Source organism: Bison bison, unplaced genomic scaffold (assembly GCF_000754665.1).
Source record: "Bison bison bison isolate TAMUID 2011002044 unplaced genomic scaffold, Bison_UMD1.0 scf7180017864167, whole genome shotgun sequence".
In the NCBI taxonomy this organism is placed as follows: domain Eukaryota; kingdom Metazoa; phylum Chordata; class Mammalia; order Artiodactyla; family Bovidae; genus Bison; species Bison bison.
Window position 1 is genome coordinate 3,041,948 of NW_011494739.1, and position 18,652 is coordinate 3,060,599.

The 18,652-nt window shown below is 44.5% G+C and overlaps 2 protein-coding genes across 3 annotated transcripts in view; one reads left to right on the forward strand and one right to left on the reverse strand.

Moving 5' to 3' along the window:
- The window catches only part of RTFDC1 (replication termination factor 2 domain containing 1), a 43,643-nt gene that overhangs the window by 24,183 nt on the left and 808 nt on the right, over positions 1-18,652 (forward strand). The window contains exons 6-8 of the mRNA XM_010841810.1: positions 14,905-15,018; positions 17,802-17,856; positions 17,961-18,056. Coding sequence (XP_010840112.1) covers positions 14,905-15,018; positions 17,802-17,856; positions 17,961-18,056 — 265 coding nt within the window. The remainder of the gene's footprint in view (positions 1-14,904; positions 15,019-17,801; positions 17,857-17,960; positions 18,057-18,652) is intronic.
- Positions 4-10,677, reverse strand: GCNT7 (glucosaminyl (N-acetyl) transferase family member 7). 2 transcript variants are annotated; one of them, XM_010841808.1, is made up of 3 exons: positions 3,567-7,271; positions 2,475-2,570; positions 4-1,086 (listed from the first exon to the last, which is right to left on the reverse strand). In XM_010841808.1, the coding sequence occupies exons 1-3, from the start codon at positions 4,534-4,536 to the stop codon at positions 863-865; spliced, it is 1,290 nt and encodes a 429-aa protein (XP_010840110.1). In that variant the 5' UTR covers positions 4,537-7,271; the 3' UTR covers positions 4-862. The 2 variants fall into 2 exon arrangements, with proteins under 2 accessions (XP_010840110.1, XP_010840109.1); XM_010841807.1 differs by lacking the exon at positions 4-1,086 and adding an exon at positions 9,254-10,677 and having other exon boundaries at positions 2,405-2,570; positions 3,567-4,592.

The window sequence follows — 18,652 nt, forward strand, 5'->3', positions numbered from 1 at the left end:
TGCCGTGGGCTCTTTTCGAAAGAGTATATAAAAAGTCCTCTACAAAACAACAAAGATTTGTGGATTTTTGAAAGACCTGGATCTTTGAGTAGAGAGAAGTAAGACCATCCACACCTTTGACCTGTGCTGTTCTGTAACCACCAGCTACGTGTGACTTTTTACATTTTAATTAATTAAAGTTTTTAAAGTTAACGTTCACTTGATCAGTCACTGCAACCACATTTCAGATGCCCAGCGCTCCCTGTGGTTGTGACTGGTATAGGCAGCTTAGACACAGACCATCCCATCATCGCAGCTGCAAGCCCGCAGAAACTTGGGGGCAGCCTTTGTAAGAAGTTATGTTTCAATTCCATAATTTCCTTTTACCCAAAGGAATTAGACTCTTCCTTGTTTTTCTAGGATTTCTAGAACAGAGTTACATTGTTCCTAGCCAAACTGGAGGACTGCTAGAAGCCTATTTTCATTTTCAGTGGGAGTTTGTTCTTTATTAGAATCTCATACACAATAGTATCTTTAAGACAAGATACATTCTTACTCTAACTTGAGCCTGGATCTAAGTGTTTGGAGAATCTTGATTTCCATTAACTGTTTAGTGAGGCAGTCAGGCCTCCATGTCACTTATCTAGTCACCAGTGGAACTTTGAATTATTTTTTCTCTTGTGATTTCTTTCTCTAAACTGTGAAAGTGGCTTATCACCAACAGCAGAGTCTTTGTCAGTAGCAAGTTTCTAAATTCATTTTATGACTAACTTCTGTCAAGGAATTATTTTTCCATTCTTTTTTGGTTGAATGTTCTCTGATTTCAAGTCAAGAAAACAGAATGATACCAATAAGAAAGCAAGCAGTCTCTATAACTTTCGACTCAGCGGTTCAATTCCGTATTAAAATGGCTCTCCCGTTGGAAATGCCAGTGTGCCTCCACAGGGCCCTCTGCCTGCCCGAGAACTCTGAGCCTGTGCCACCGCTCCAGGCAGGAGACCACAAGAGGCTCGGTCGAGTCAAATTGGTTGGCAAAGAGGGAAGGTGATTGAATGATCCATGGCAAATCCCCTGGTCCGTACACACAGGTGTCCTGGGCGTAGTGGCCTGCAAAGAGAACACAGAAGCTGAGCCGCCTTTGTTTTGTTGTCAGTGTACATCTACATGGACAAGTGCCACTTCTAAGGTCATCTCTCAGGCCTCTCTGCTTCTTGCAAGTTCAGATTAAACATGATTTCCACAAGTGCTTTGAAAGGGGCTTTTATTTTCAACTTTGAACTTGTGATGGAAGGGAAGCTTCTATTCGTTTGGTTAGTGATGTGTGAAGTCTTTAATGGCTGCTGTAGGTGAATTCTTTAGAATTTTAGCTCGTCATGAGCTGCAACTCTCTGGCCCCCTGATGTGAAGAACTGACTCACGCAGGGATTTGCTGCAGTCTCCGCGAGTTCTCTGTCCACCACGAGCTGCGGGCCCACAGAGGTCACGCATGCTCTGTTTTCCCTTCCGTGTGTGCACCAGAGAACTTGCCATCTTTCTACTGGACCCCGTCTGTGTCACGTTGTGAATCGTCATCCATCATTTCCTCCCTGAGACTGTCTGCCCCTCTCTGCCATCTTCACATCGCAGGTCTGGGTGGGCAGGGAGAGCCAGCCCAGGAGAGTAGGCTTGAATCGCTCCCTAGGAGCCAGGTTCTGGCTCTTCAACCCGGAGGTGATCTCCCCCAAACTGATGAGCCTGAGAACCTCCCTGCAGCCTGCTAATTCTCTTCCAGACTGTTCACAGAACAGAGACACTGCTCTCTCCTCCACCCACTATCTGGCTTCTGTGTTTTGTCCCAGTAACTAAAACCTCTGGGACACCAGTCAAAGGGGCAAAAGAATTCACAGTTCCGGAGAGCCTCCTGAGGGCAAAGGAAAGAGACCTTTTTTCAGCAGGAACTGTGTTGGAAATGTGGGGTATCGCTGGCTGATCCCACCAACGAGCACAGACTTGTGTTATTCAGTCGTTTTGTTCTAATAGACCCAGGGAGGCAGGGAGCTCATTTTAAATAAATGTTTGGGTTTGAATTCTAGGACCAAGTGGGGTAAAGCCAGATGGCTGATGTATTTTTATCTGAAAATTTTGGAAGTTGCAGTCCTGTTGTGTGTTCTCTTTGTGAAAATTTATTGACTCAGATTCTTAGAATTTGTGTACTTTTCTGTCTGGAGAGTAGTTAGAAGTTTTTTAAAAAATTGACACCATGCTAATTGGATCATCTCATACATGACCGTTAGCCTTTTCCTATTGTTACTGAGGCAGCAGTTGTACAGTTTTTGTAAAATTTGAAGGCATCCTATGGCGTGTGTTTTATTTTGTTTTTATTTTTTGTTTTCCTGAGCTGGTTGGCTTGCAGGATCTGTTTCCAGACCAGGGATTGAACCCAGGCCCCAGCAGTTGAAAGCCTGGAGTCCTAACCCATTAGGCCACCAGGGAGCTCCCTTGGGTTTTGTTTTTACCTTTACAGCCTTCGTGAACTGTTCCCTCCTTATTTCTCCATTTAACAGCTCGAATGTTTCCTTCCCAGCCAGCGTTTGGGGTGGAGCCCGGAGCGTCTAAGGGAGAAGACAGGCAGGTACACAGGGAGCAGGTGGAAAGCAAGCCCCACCTCACTCAGGATGTGTGCCCTTGTCTGCACAAAGGACAGCTCTCTGGGGTAATTTGAAAGGATTTTCAGTGGTTAAAAAGGTCCTAACTCATTTTTTCTGGACTCATTGTTTGCACTGTCTTCCTGGACCTATTCACTTAGCTATTCAAGCTTGAAGGCCCGTCCCCAGTTGGAGCCAGTCAACTTTATGTAAAGAGCAAATAAGCCCCATTTAAAGGAAAGCATCATATTTCCCTCTGCCTCTCAGAAAACCTACCTACCCACACACAATGGCTAGTTTTAATATTTTCCATTCTTAAAGAGCCCCTAGCATGATATATGGAGAAGGTGATGGCACCCCACTCCAGTACTCTTGCCTGGAAAATCCCATGGATGGAGGAGCCTGGTAGGCTGCAGTCCATGGGGTCTCGAAGAGTCGGACACGACTGAGCGATTTCCCTTTCCCTTTTCACTTTCATACATTGGAGAAGGAAATGGCAACCCCCTTCAGTGTTCTTGCCTGGAGAATCCCAGGGACGGGGGAGCCTGGTGGGCTGCCGTCTCTTGGGTCGTGCAGAGTCGGACACGACTGAAGCGACTTAGCAGCAGCAGCATGATAAGTAGTATGCGTAGGTATTCAGCAGTATCTAATAAGTAAATGAAGAAAGGAAGACCTTTCCAGTGATCTGTGCTCAGAATTTTCAAAGGGCTCTATTTGGGGAGATGCAGAATGCTGGCACTTCCTTCTGGAGAGGGAACAAAGCAGTGAGCCTGGCAAAGCCCAGACCCCTAAAAGCAGAGACACCCTGCACCCCAACCCCCGCCAACAACCACCCAAGTGGGAGGTCCTACAGAATATGTAGAGCTGTTTGCCAAGTCAAAGAGCTGAAATAGAATCTTCAAGGGTACACGTCTGCTGTTGCAGCTGGCCTGCACAGACACCCCTCTGCTGGATTGTTTTTACCTTTCAGTCGGTTCAGAGTCACCCAGTAGTGTCGCTCTGGGCCATGGATGTCTTGGGACCACTGGAGCATGTCTTTTGCGCGGATGTCAGTCAGCACAAACTCCACAAACTTCCTCGTTAGTACATAGTAAGCACTTCCAAAATAAATGGTCAAGTTATGGGGTGGCTCAACCTTGAATCCTGCATTTGGAGACACGTAGATGTCTCCTTCAGGGCTGAATTCAAGATGGCTCTGACTTGTCTTAGATTTAATGCTTGGTGACTGGATTACTCCGGGAGTGATATTTTTATCTTTCCATTTGCTTCTGATGTAGTGTATGATTTCTTTGTTGGTTTTGATTGGAAAGTCCTGTCCACAGAGATTAATGACATAGTTCCATTGAAATTTGGAATGCACTAGATCTCTCATACAGTTAATATCTGCCTGTAGTCTTCTAAAGCCAGTGTAAGCCATTTTCTCTCTCTTTGATGAAATGAAAATGTTCTCAAAACAGTTAACCAGGGATTGCACTGCAGTCTTATACTTCTTTGGGGCCTTTTCATCCACATGAATACAGTAAACATTCTGAGGCACATAAACAGCCCTGAGTAGCTGCACAAACATAGCCAGCTCCTTATGAATAGTTACAATATATGCCAAAGAGAAGCTGGCTTCCTCTGCAGACAGGGGTCTGGTTATGAAATGCAACTCCTGGGAAATCCTGGAGCAATTTCCTGGTCTGTGTAAATGAGCAAGTATTTCAGATCCATGAGGGTTTCTACAGAACTTTGCAATCTGGGGAGCCGCCTCTTTCCCTTCAAACAAAGCCGAGCACAGTTCATCTGGATAGAAGCCGCATTCCACCACTGCTGGGTGGGTGGGTTCCTCCTCTGCTTCCTCAGGAGTCAGATTCCTTAAATAAATAAAAATGAAGATGCAAACGGCTGTGCACACGAGAAGACCAGGCTTTGTGGCTCGCAGCTGGCTCATGCTTTGAGCTCCAGTTGCCTTCTTATTACCATGGTTTGAAATGTTCTCTCAGCTTCCTAAAGGAACAACAGACAGAATTCAGGGTGTGTGAAAGTGCTTGTGAAACCCACACCACAGTCACGTTAAGCATTTCTTTTACCCCATAAGAGTTTTCTTGGGCCCCTTTGTACTCTATCCTCCTTCCATCCTTGTCTCTAGATAATCTCTTAATGTGCTTTGGTCACTGTAGATGTTTTGGCATATTCTGCAGTTTTATATAAATGGAGTTATACGTGTGTATTTTTTTGCCTGGATTTTTTTTTCACTTAGGATAATGCTTTTAAGGTTTGACCCACATCATTGCACTTATCACCATTTTCCCTTTTTACTGCTGAGCAGTATTCCATCAAATGGATGTGGCACAATCTGTTTGCTCATCTGTTGAAGGACTGAAGTTGTTTCCATTTTAGGATACTACAAGGCGCTGTAAGCATTTATGCATAAGTCTTTGTGTAGACCTGTGTTTTTGTATCCCTGAGGTAAGTACCTAAGAGTGAACTAGCTGGCTCACATATGGGTGTTTAACTTCTTAAGAAACTGCCAGGTTGTTTTCCAGAGTGAGTGTGCCATTTTCTATCCCCACCAGCAAAGTATGAGCGTTCCGTTTACTCCACATCCTCACCAACACAGGGTGTAGTCAATTTAAAATTTGTTTAATTGGTAATGGTAATTCACTGTGGTTTTACTGTGCATTTCCCCAATGATTGATGGTGTTGAATATATTTTCATGTGTTATTGCCTTTATCTTGGCAGAAAAAAAAAATCTCAAAGATTTATTTTGGACGTAGATCCTGTCCTGGTTTGCATTATCCAGAATTTCTTAGGCTGTAATTCTGTATCATGTTATGAGGATATATCTTTTCAATAAAAGGAACAACAAATCAAGAGAAATTTTGTGATCACATAATTCGACTTACTGAAATGAATTTATGTATTTTAATTTTTTTTAGAGAAGGCTTCAGTGATTAAAAACAAGATATTTTTAATAAGATTATTTGATAATAATTTAGTTGCCTCTCTTGAACTCTATAGAGATGCATGAATAGGTGTTTTAATTAATTATTATTAGCATGCAAATACCATCCTTGGGAATTTAGGGAAGAAAATTGATCAGGTAAAATGTCTTTATTGTTAGTAATTTTTTTCCTTATTTATGAGTCTTATTTCTAAGTTTCTGTAAAAAAAAAAAAAAGTCATCATTGCCTATTCCTCCTTCCTGTTTTTAAAGACCCAATTACTTTTGACCAGTGTTAATCTCAAATTTCACATTAGCCCCTTACCTTTCCACATCATTATTGCAAATGCCATTTGAAAGTATGGATGAGGCAACATTTTTGAGTTATCTCTGTGCTTTTAAAACTGTGAGCCAGGAAAAACTATAAATGCTGGTTGAGGGTTGTGGATTTTTAAAATGTATACAGTTTTCTTTTTACACATCATGCTTCAAAAATAAAAAGCAGCTGCTGCCCATATACGCCAGGTTACATTTTACTCTAGTTCAGTAAATGTTTGTTGATGGTCCCAAACAGAAAACATTATGGCATAATTTTAAAGACATTTTTTTATGAAGTACAGAGTCATCATTAACACATTTCGTATCTGGTCTCTAAAATAGACACAACCTTTATCATGTAAACAGAAATCCAGTTGGAAGGAAATACCTTCCTGAAATGAAAAGAAATGCTTCTCTGTTAAGAATTTTGGTTAAATGTAAACCATGTACCATAGTTTATTACATTTTATCCTGCATTTAGTTTTAGCATGGGAAGGGGGTTTGGAGTATTTTTCAGTTTGTTGTCTTGGTTGATGTTTTTAAGCTTATGGTCAAAGTAAAACCAGCTGGCCTCATCACAGAAGTGTTAGCCCCACTTCACTGACAGACTCCACCTCATGCAGCGCCCAGAGGATTGGGTATTTTCAGTGGTTTGTGATAATTAAATGAAGATGAGTCCCATGTGTAACCTGTTGTCCTTCAGGGCAATACATGGGCTAAGTCCCTTCCCTCCCTTATAAAGAAACGGTCAGTGGAGCGTGGTCAGGGTTAATTGGCCGCCTTTCCACCTCTTGTTCTGTGGTGTGTGGTTCACAGTTGCCCAGTCTTCCTTTTAGCTCAGGTTCACTTTGAAATTTAGAAGCTGGGGAGTGCTAGAATGTCACGTTGTGGGAAAGGCCACCAACTTTATTTTCATTGTTTCAATGCGAGCCTTTCAAGGACAGCCTTGAAATGAAGCCTTTGGAGACCCTACTGCTGTTGAATGTAAATAGTTGTTGCTGTTGGTTTAACCTCCACGAGGTGAATAACGTGAAAATTCCTACAGGGATCAACTGTTTAGGGCCTGGCAATTTTTTCTTTTGAAGTAGTAAATGAACACCATTTTCAGCTTTGCAGGCATTTCCAGCCTCTCTTCTTGGTGATTTTTTGTTGTTTTATTTCTGTAATGTGAAATCAACTTTTGTAGTCATCATGAAACTATAATTGTTAAACATGTGACTTTTAATCACTAATTTCCAAGAAATATAAGCAATATTTTTCAAGTGAGGGGATCCCATTAAAAAAAAGTACAGTCTTTTATTTTTGAGCCTTTTTTTTCTTCCGCAAAAAGTTTTATTTAAACTGTGTATTTTAAAGGCTTTAGAAAGAGCGGCAGTTATCATTGTGTTTCATGGATCAGGAGCAGATATAGTTCTTTGTTCAGACCTTTTTTTTTTTTTTTTTTAATGAGTAGCCTCATTAAAATAAGGCTTCACAGGTGGTGCAGTGGTAAAGAATCGCCTGCCAATGCAGGAGCCACAGGAGACTTGAGTTCCATCCCTGGATTGGGAAGATCCCCTGGAGTGGGAAATGGTAACCTGCTCCAGTATTTTTGCCTGGAAAACCCCATGGACAGAGGGGCCTGGCAGGCTACAGTCCATGTGGTCGCAGAGTCAGACACGACTTAGCAACTGAGCATGGCAAAAACATCATTAAAATATATATAATGGAACTTTCCTGGTGGACCAGTGGTTTAGACTCTGTGCTTCCACTGAAGGGCAGGGGGTCAGTGGGGCATGGGTTCTGTCCCTGGTAGGGGAATGGCCAAAAAATAATAATAATAAAATATGTATAGTGTACAGTAGAATTAAATAGCTTCCAGACAATGAATAATGTTTTAAAGATTTTACAGTCAGTTGACTGAAGACATATGACATCTAAGAGATTTTGTAGAATATCCTTCAATAGAAGTAATTACCAAGGCTATGGTTAAGGATGGTGTTAAGATTTTTTCCTTTTTGTGGTATTAGCAATCACACATGATTTCTAATTCTTGTTCTCAGAATGAAATAATTTAACCTTTTATGTTTTTTGTCCAAGCATAAAATATTTCCAAGAAGTTATTTCACAATTCCTTACTATCCTAACTGAGAGCCAGTAAGTATATTTTCCTTCTTTTTTCCTTTCTTCTGTGTCCTTCTGTAGTCCTCCTCTCCCACCCCACTAACAAGCCTTAAACAGCCCAAAACAAAGCCAGTAATGTGGGTTTGGTACCAGGTATTGCCACTGGAACACTTCGGGGCAGTCGTTTTGAATTTTATTATGATGAGATTTAAGTTGTTGTATGGACTTTAAAGGGCAGGTTGGCAACATCCTGTATAAATTAATTATTTTGCTGAAACTTACACTTATTTAAAGGTTATTCCTGTTAGTAAATAGATCATGGGCATCTTTAAAGATGAACTTGTGGTATTTTGCCATATACCCTAGTATACTTCTGTTTTAGAGCATTAATGTTAGCTGGTTAATGTCAATTTAACAGGGATTAAACAGTGTAGTCTTTATCTTCTGGACTGCAGGTGGGGATATATGATAGAACCTATCTCTTAAGGCCCAGGGACCCAGGGGTGTGGGAGTGGATAGACAAGTGTTTCCTCCTGAGCCTGGCCTGGGAGGGTGCTCGATGCTTAAGTCGGATGGGGGTGCTTAATTCCCACCAGTCTCCGGGAGTAGTGAGACCTTCAGACCATGAATGTCAGCTCTCTCTCCATTTACTGTGTGTTTGTCCTAAAAAAGTCACTGTAGCTGCAGCGATGAAAATTTTGTGTGTTTTTCTGTCATCTCTAGGCTCAGAATGATGTCCAGAGCATCCTACAAGTTAACGGTTTTTTTCTTGAACTATTTGAGCTTTAACATATTAGACTAATTTTGAACTCAGACCATCTAGCTATCTAGTAAAATAGATGTCTTAATCACAACATGCTAATTCCTAAAATGAGTATTTGTTTCTTCAGCCACTTTGATATGAAGAGGGAAACTGCATTTCAGGATATCCACTCAGAACATCACAGCAAATACAACGTTCTTCTTATTGGTGCAGATTGAGAACTGAGAGTGTGGACACGGCCTTGAGGCTGACTTAGTTATTTCCCACATGAGGAATCAATAAATGGCAGCATTTAAAATTTAAAAATAAAATTGGTCTCATTCTTAAAAACATTCCACTTTAAATTTTTTTGACTTAAATGAAAAAATGAGGGCTGTTTTTTGAGAGGAAAAGATGCACAGTACTTCTGAATTTTAAAATATTACTGATATTCCAGTAGTTCTAGTTTAAAGACATGGAGGAGACACAGAAAAACTTAAATTTCATTTTATTAGTAGTAACAATACCTGCTCAGCCTGTGGCATTCATGAAGCACTTACCGAGAGATGCTCCTCTCATGGGTTGGAGGTCCGGGCGTGTCTGCACCCTGCCTGGCTTTTCTTCTCCTTCAGTTGCTTCTCTTGCTGCGGCTCCTGCTGAAGTCACATGAACCAGAGTCGCTTGGCAGGTTTTGTTACCCTTTCATCCCTGGAGGATTTTATTCTTGTCAATTCTGACCCATGGGTTGAAAAACAGAACCTGAGTGTTTCTTCAGGGCTGGCTCCCTTTACAAAACAAACACCTGGCCCAGGAGAAGGGCAGCACGGGGTGCTTCTCGGATTCTAAAAGCTGGGTGAAATCCTGGCAGTCCTGGGTCAGATTTCTTAAATGTTTTTAAAAGAAGGAGGCCAGAATTGATTATTGAGCCTTTTTCATTCAGGGAGTAAATAAAAATCGCTTAAAAATCTCACTTGCTTCCTACGTAGCATTGGAGCAGTCGAGTGCCTCAGCATGGCTCTCCAGAGGCCTGACTTCAGAGACACAGGCAGAGTCCTGGCCCTGCCCCATCTTCCAGCGGCCACCGGCTAGCCTGTGCACCAGGCGGAGGTGGAGTCTCTGTCCACGAGTAGTGGCTCCCCCCTTTTGTTACTCTTCTCTGATGGGTACTTCTCCTCTTAACAATCTTCGCTTTTCTGGCTTAAAAGGTCCTCCACTTGCTGGTCCGCTCTTTAGGTTTACCCCACGTGTGTCTGCCGGGGATAGTGAAGCCAAGAGACGTGACTCAGAGCCCACAGAGACTCTCACCCTCGTGGGTGTCCAGACACCTGAGCTCTTTGTTAAGTCAGATGAGTCCAGCTTTTCTTCACCTGCGGTCACTCGAGATACCTGTTGCTCTTTTGCAGAACAGATGTTGCTTAAGTTTTCTTAATGGGGCATAGAGAACCTGGTCTGTCTGATCTTAAGGGGCTGCAGCATTGCTGTGCATGTAACATGCATGCTTTTTATATAAAAACAGATCTATGCAGCCTTTCAGTGGGGAGACCCTGTGTAGGTTTGTATGGAGGTATTCAGATTCCCTGAGTCGATAGACTAATTTTACCAAGAAAGGAAAGGCCACCCTGCCAGCTCGTCAAACGTTGCTGCAGTGCTGCCCCCCAGGACCCTGAGGGCTTGTCTTAAATGTCCCGTGGGTGCTGCTGAACTGGCCTGGCAGGTCCATCCCTGGGGGAAGAGGTTTGGTGCTGGATTTCACCTGGATCTCACATCCTTAACCTGGGGGGAAAAAACAGTGGAAGAAAACAGCTGAGAAAATGATGAGAGTTGCTTGCATGCACTTTACACCCCCACAGCTCTGAGGAAAATACAGAATAAAAATCAAACATGTTGGAGGAGCTGTTGTAATAAGTGGATGAAAGATAGGTTTAATGTATCAGCTTCTTATACAGATTGAAAGTGAAAGTGAAGTCTCTCAGTCGTGTCCAACTCTTTGCGACCCCATGGACTATAGCCTACCAGGCTCCTCTATCCATGGGATTCTCCAGGCAAGAGTACTGGAGTGGGTTGCCATTACAGATTGATTCAGCTAAAATTTTTTAAATGAAAGTCCTAAGAAAACAGCATAAACATAAATAACAGAATTTATATGTGCTATGAATACAGTGGGGTACTTTTGTATTTCTTAAAGCCCAAGAGGAGCAATCTTCTCCTTTTTAGATTACCGTAAGTTTTTTTTTTTTTTTTTTTACCCCTGCCTTTATGTGATGTGATGGGCATTCTCACATGTTTTAGGGAGTGTAAGGTTCATGCGGCCTTTTAGGCGAGCTATTTGGCTTTAAAATTTCACTCCCTTTCATCCTGGTTTGAAATATTTCTTTAGGTTATGTTCTCATTCATGTAGTCAGCAGTTATTTACTGAGCGTCCACTGTGTGCAAGACCCTGGGCTTAAGACTTGGCTACAACCAAGAAAGATAGAACCTTCTCATTTAGAGCTTATGGTGTGACAGAGGGAAGCCCTGTTTTAAAAGTTCATACACACATACAGGCATGCATTCATTTATTAATATTATAAGCCATGAATGCAGGAAACTGACAGGGTTCTATGACAGAATAACCAAGTCTCAGAAGTGAAATTTCTGGGTCAGAGATGCATGTAATCAGTTCTTCATCACAGTTATTGTTCGTAAGAACAAAAATTGAGAAACCACTACTCCATTTGTCTCATATGTTAAAATACAGATAGAGAGGCATATTACTCTTAATTCTGTCTCCTTCAGGACTTTGCTACTAGCCTTTTTTTCCCAATATTTAAAAAGAAATTAACATCCAGTGATCATATGAATATATAACTTCCAGCCTACTTTTCCTTTTAACATATAATAAGCATTTTCTATGCTGTCAAAAAATCTAAAATAGCTATATATACGCTTCCTTTTTAGGAACGTATTATGATTTATTTAGCTATCCCCCCCCCCCGCATTTTTTTGGACATCTAAGGTCCAAGTGATGAAGCAAAACTGAAAATGAATATACGATTTCAAGTGCATGGTAATGGCACACATAGAAAAATGCATTCACAGGGAAATATGGTGTTTTCTGCTTTGTGTGCATGTTAATTTTATAGGCAGAGAGAGGATCAGTCCCTTTGGGGTCTTTACAGCAGCGCCACCCCCCCCCCCCCTTTCTAAAGTGATTCCTACCCTTTAGTCCACAGAGAAGAGCCCCAGTCTGAGGCTGGCATCATGGCAGAAGCCTGATTCCTGCCCTGGTTTCACTCACCTCCAGGGATGGTTTGCTCCACCCAGGGCCCTGGAGTCCTGCAGAAGCCTGGTGAGGTCAGGTCACAGGCCTGTGGCTGGTGGGAGAGCCAGGTGCCTTCTCCAAGGGCTGCCAGGTCAAGTCCAGGCAGTTGAAGCCTTGAGGGAAGAGTGGGTTTGATATTAGTGGGTCTCTTAAATTTTGGAGACCAAGAGCAAGATACCACGAGTTTTAACGTGAGCAGTTCCTGACTTGGTGGTGTTAGCAGCTAAATCAGCTGTAAGAGTATACAACTTTAGGGGCAGCATACCACAGCAGCAGGCAGGGCAGAGCCCACCATTATAGACAGGCAACTAAGCAGTCATGTGCAGGGGAGGAGGCTGAGGCCGCTGACGTGATCAGGCCAGGGCAGCAGGGCATGGTGGAAGGTGGAAGGAGGCACAGAAAGCCCCCAGAGGAGGACAGCGCGGCTGTGATGGAGCAGGGTGAGCAGACGCCACAACTCTGCCTCACGGTTGTGCACTCAGGAGGGTTACTGACACCAGATCCCAGCCCCAAGCCTCACTGGGCCTTATCTACCACCTGATTCTGTTCCTGCAGATTCTCTCCCATTGTCTCTCCAAGGAGGACACCTCCAGGGGAAGGCTCTGCCCAAATCTCCCACAACCCGCGGCTTCTGGGTTAGAGGGACTCTCCCCCTGCAGAGGGGCTCTTCCCTTCCCCAGGCCTGCCAGCCTCACTGTTCTCCAGGGGCACAGAACTATCTCTACGGCACCAGCCTTGGGCTTGGTGGGTCAAAGGAATGTCTTTTCAGTTGAGAAAACTTACCCGAACATGAGCTTACTTTGACCTGGAGCTATGCTTTTTGGACCCAGAACCACAGTAAATAACCCAGCTAAGGCAGTGGCTGAGGAGAGTTGGGAGGTGCTGGGAAAGCTTTGGCAGCTTCTGAGAACAGAACTTGCAACAGTCTTGTGTTGAGAATGTTCTCTATCAAAGAGATTCTGGGCACAGTTGGTCTCTTACTGTTCTGGGCAGAGTGGGCTAGTAGGACCCACCGGACGTGCCCTACAGCTGTCCTCATGGCCCAGCTTTGTCCACTGATCCAGCAGGGGTGTGTAGCCCTCATGGTGAGGGATGGAGACTCAGGCAGTCTAGAGGAATCCTGTGAGGCTTCCTTCTGCGTTCTCCCCCGATGCAGGCGCGTACCTCCCAGTAGGGAGAATGCAGCCATGTGACTGTCAGCCCTCCTTATTGGGCTGGGGGCTTGGGGTTGGTCCAGGACACTCCCCCACCACCCCGCCCCCAATACCAGAATCCGAAGAGGCTGAAGTCCCTTATATAGCATGGTGTAGTATTTGCGTGTGACCGACATCCATCTTCCCATATACTCCAAGTCATCTTCAGGTTACTTAATAAAATACCTAATAGAATATACCTAAGAATAATAATAATACCTAATGATCTTCCTGGGTAAGATATGCCCTGGAGAAGGAAATGGCAACCCAATCCAGTATCCTTGCCTGGAAAATCCCATGGATAGAGGAGCCTGGTGGGCTGCAGTCCATGGGGTCGCAAAGAGTAGGGCACGACTGAGCAACTAACACTCCTACTAATAGAATGTAAATGCTTTGTAAATACGGTGTAAATGTTATGTTAATAGTTGCGGGTCTGTGTAAATAGTTACTGCCCTGCACAGATGCGTGGTAACTATTTAAATAGTATTCAAGTGTTGCTTTCTGGAACTTTATGAAAAAAATTTTTTCCCCAGTATTTTTAGTCAGAAGTTGGTTGAATCCATGGATAAGGAACTCAGGGTAGGCAGTGCTTCTGCCTAGGGAAGCTGGTTAGAGCATGGTGCAGAGGGCTGTGTCTTAGAGCTCCACCTGTGCTGATACCAGAAGCTCTGCTCCAAGAAAATGCGCAACTGCAACAGTAGCTGAGAATGGTCAAGTGCTTGGTGCCCAACTCGGCATTCTAGTCCCTTCAGTGTTACCCTTGCTGGGAGTTCAGTTTATTCCCTTTAACAGAGGCAGTAACTGAGGCCAGGGTCTAGGCAGAGGGACTCTGGAGAGCCCACAGGAAGAGGTCCTCCATGCCCCTGGCCCACACCCTGTCCTCAGCAGCGCGGGCTCCCCAGGGAGCGGCTGAAAATGCAGGTCCCTGTGGGGATGACAGTGGCCACTGCAGCCCAGGACAGAGCTGAGATGCAGCTGTGTCTCTGGAATGATCCCTCCCCCGTCCTGCTAGAATTCAGCCCATTTGCCCCAATCACCAACTATCTAAACTCTAGAACCGTGGTTCTCAAAGCCTGGTTCCCCCACAGGCAGCACCTGCAGGACCTGAGAACACATTAGAAATGTGAATTCCCAGGTCCCACCCCAGAACTCCTGAAAGGAAACTGAAGGTGGGTCCCAGAGATCCCCCAGGAGGTGCTGCTCTGAGGTCAAGGTCACAGACCTCTGTCTGGAATGTGAGATCCCCTGGTCTCTTCCCTTCTAGCCTTGGCTCAGCTGTGTGTGAGCCTCATGGGCTCATATTAAGTCTGTCATCATGAGATGAGGCAGCAGTAGGTGCTCAGTAAGTACTGCCGGTGAGTCCTTAACAGGCATCTCCTAAATGCCCACCCCGTGCTCGGGTCTGTGCACCCAGAGGTTGGGTCCAGTGGCTGGGGTGGGGACTGTAAGCAGAAGCCCAGCACAGTTTGGAAATGGGAAGAACCCTCCAGAAATGTATGTTCCCAGACACCAGCCAAGGCCAGTCTTGTAGGCAGGCCTGTTGGACTAACCATGCCTGGAAACTTCCCCAAGCAGGGCGGGACCTCCACAGCTGATCAAGCCAAGGTGCAGGCGGGAAAACAACAGGAGGCCCAGTGGCTGGGCTGAGAGCCAGGACCTGGGGTCACTGCTGTCCGCATGCTCACAGGACCTGTCTCCTCTCTCCTCTCCTCTCCAGTGTGGGGCTGCCTTCCAGGAGGATGACGTCATTGTGCTCAATGGCACCAAGGAAGACGTGGAAGTGCTGAAGAGCAGGATGGAGGAGAGGCGGCTGCGAGCCAAGCAGGGGAAGGTACTGCGTCCTGGGCTTTGCCCTCAGCCTCTGAGTCTGGGCAAAAGTAGGTCCTGCCCAGCTATGGCCCCTGCTCGGGAGCCTGTTGCAACCCCACAACCACACTGCTGGCAGCGCCCTCCGGGTTTGCAGTGATGGAGGTGGCTTTTATGACCTAGAAGAACCTGGGCTCTAGAAGATTCCTCGGAGCTCGGGCTCCATGGTCTGCTCTGCACTCAGCTTCCTCTTCAGTGTGGAGAGAGGAGTGGTTGGCCCACCCGCAGGGGAAGAGCACGGGCAGGAGAGCAGAGAATAGCCTTCCCACCACGGGAGCCATAGCTTGGTCTCTCTTCCCGCCCACCTGTTTTGAGTGGCGCCTCAGTGAGCATCAACTGCAGGCAATGCTCTGGGTTGGGGTGTCGGGGTGCAGGCTTTGTTTTGTGCCCCAGGCTCAAAACAATTGATCAGCTAAGAAATGTGTTCAATATGCCATCGATTCTGTATCCAGCAGTGAATTTTGTTATTTCTTGAGTACTTAAGGTGATAGCTATGGTCTTTTTACATTCTTAAAAAAAAAAGTTAGGTTTAGTTTAAATGTGGGAGAAACTTCATGTCTTCAGAACTAAGGCAAAAGAATGCCTAAAATACTAGAAAATTGAGGACATAAAATTGTGGGGAAGAAAAAGTAGCCTGCCTGTTCTTATGCAGTTGGAGTACATCTACCAGTGATGTCATAATTAAAGATTTTCCAGGTTATTCTTTTTTAAAAATCATAATAGAGGAAAGTGCAGGACTGTATCACTCTCAAATAATATGTAATTCATGCTCATGGGGCTTTAAAAGCCTGATGCTTGAGAATGTGGTGTTGGTATTACATGTCTAGAATTCTCAGAAGGAGCTAAACCATTTGGGTTTTCTTCTCTTATTGTCTCACTTAGGTAGAAAATAAATAATTTGTGTGAATTATTCTGTAGTACAGGAAATTGTGCCCAGCTTATGTGATCAAATGCCAATCGAAGTGTTCATCGAAGTGGTCTTGTATGGGTTATTACAACATTCATGAGGATAAAGAGCCACTCTGTGTTTTAAAGGGGTGGCTTTAGGTTTAGGAGCAATTAAATCTATAAATGTGTTCATTTCAAGTTGGTTTTCTAAATAGCTGTGATCTCATTATCAAATGAGCAAAAAAAGAAAAAGTTTGAGATGTTTTTGACAGAGGACATTTACCAAAAAGGATCTGCTTGTCCTTGATTGCTGCTACCAATCAAGTCCAGTTTTTAAAAAGCACGGAAGGGGAGATTGTGTTTTGAAGGAAGCTTTAGTAGAGATGGTGGTGTGGTCGTAGCCCTCTTACGTTAGTTGTCTCCTGTGTCCCAGGCTTCCGCCAAGTTGTTGAAAGCCCAGCGGAGCTAACCTGCCTGTCTCCTCAGGGTCCTTCCTGGAGCTTCTGGGAATGCCTCTTAGAGACGGCTGCCGGGAAACCAAAATATTTCCCAAATATACCCACAGCTAGGAATAGGACATAGCATTTCCTTTCTAATGCCCCATTGCCCATGCTTTTCAAACATCATAACCTTATCTGTGAGTGGAGGGCTTAGAAGTCACTTTTCTGTATTATTTTTGAACCACGATGTGTTACCCTCAGAGTTGAACGCATGTCTTGCCTGTGTGAAATGAACAGGACATTGTGTTTTGTACAGATGTTACAAATCACAAGGCGTATATATATATTACAAGACCAAGAGGCCACTGCCTGAGCAGGGTCTCTGATGTTTTCTAGAGGTGGGATGTTTTCTAGGTATGGGAGCCTCCTGAAAGGGTTAGGCTGTGTATCTGTAGCGCCACCTTTTGCATACTGAAGGAAATGTCATGATGAGAGTAAATTCCCTCAGTGAAGAGTCCTGTTTATCCTATGATTGAATCAGCTGTGTGGTTTTTAATATTCTTTTTCTCTTAATGTTTATTTGTTTATGGCTGCACTGGGTCTTCATTGCTGCGTGGGCTTTCTCTAGTTGTGATGCATGGGCTTCTCATTGTGGTGGCTTCTCTTGTTGCAGAGCATGGTTTCTAGGGTATGCGAGCTTCAATAGTTGAATAGCAACACGGACTTAGTTGCTCCTCGGCTTGTGGGATCTTCTCAGTTCAGGGATCGAACTTGTGTCTCTCGCATTGTTAGGTGGGTTCTTTACTACTGAGCCAGCAGGGAAGCCCAGCTGTGTGGTTTTTAGAAGTTTCATTTCTTAACTTTTTGCTGACCAGCTTAACTTTAACTATTATGAGCAACAGAATTCTAACAGAAGTAATCCACAGTTGAGAATTGGCTAAAGTGTTCTTTAGTACAGGCCTCAAGTCCTTACAGTTAAATACACAAATGTCAGAACATTTTGACCACTTTGAAGAGGTCTTCCTGAAAAGGTTAGGATTCAGTCCATAGTTATCCTGTCTGGATTTTATGTTATTATCCAGCTAACTGCTCTTATGTGTGTGGTGGTCACTATTAAAACGGACTGTTCTCACCGAAACTTGTCTTCCTCGTTGAAATTGTCTGAGGATGTGGTTTTGGAATATAACTGTACAGCTGAGCAGATCCCTCTAGATGTGTACTGCGTGAGGCATAAGTGTGCAGCCAGAAACACCTAGGCAGGACCAAGGTGCAGGGCTGAGGGTCAGAGTCGCCTTCAGAGGGAGCCCTGCCCTAGGTGACTGTGTTGGCCTCAAGTTGGACTCCCAGGCCAGTGGCAGCCACACAGACGCTAAAAATCAGTGAATTGGAGCACGTGTCCTCTCTCCCTTTCTTTTCACAGAAAACAAAGAAACCTAAGGCGGCAGAGTCTGTCTCAAAATCAGAAATCAGTGAAGGTAAGATGCTAAAAAGAAGTCCTTGTTTAGCAAAAATAAGCCGCTAGGCCTGTTTTGCTAAGTAAGTTCCTGCTTTGGTTTTGTTTTGCTTTGTTTTTTCACAGAAACCCCAGGACCATCAAAAATGAAAACAGGGAAGCCCGAAGAAACCAGCCTTGACACTCGAGAGAAGAAGACCAACTCGGCTCCCAAAAGTGCAGGTGGGTCCAGTTGGGACGACTGTGCGCCACTCAGACAGCTGGAGACCCGCGTGGTCGTGTCACTGTTTGCTGGGGTGACTCTGGAGACTCTAGCTTATCCTGATCGTGTCTCTGTGGGGGTTCCCTGAGCTCTCTTGGGGGGTGACTAAGAAACGGTTGATTCACCTTGGAGCAGAAGACCTGTCAGGATTGAAGGGGGTGTTCACACATGCCGTTGTCCAGTTTTCCTGTGGAGCCTGCTCGTAGGGCCAGGCGAACGGGATGCAGAGACCAAAGACCTGACTCGGTCGTTCCCCGTTTCAAGGCTGGGTTCTCTGTGCACTGGAGCCAGCCTCCCTCCTCTGGCCTCCCAGCCAGGAGCTGTTTGGTGGCTAGTCCAGAATTTAGAGACACTAGTACTTATTTCACAAAGAAGAGAAGGACAGATGGATGAGGTAAGGAGTGAGTCATCTAGTGTTCATGGGTTCCAGAAACCCCTCCACATACCAGCTCCCTGGCCTCAGGGTCTCATGTATGTCAATCCCTGAAGCTGGGGCCAGTGCAAGTAGTGATTAAGGTGATTTTAAATGACAGATTTACATACAGTAGCTTCGTTT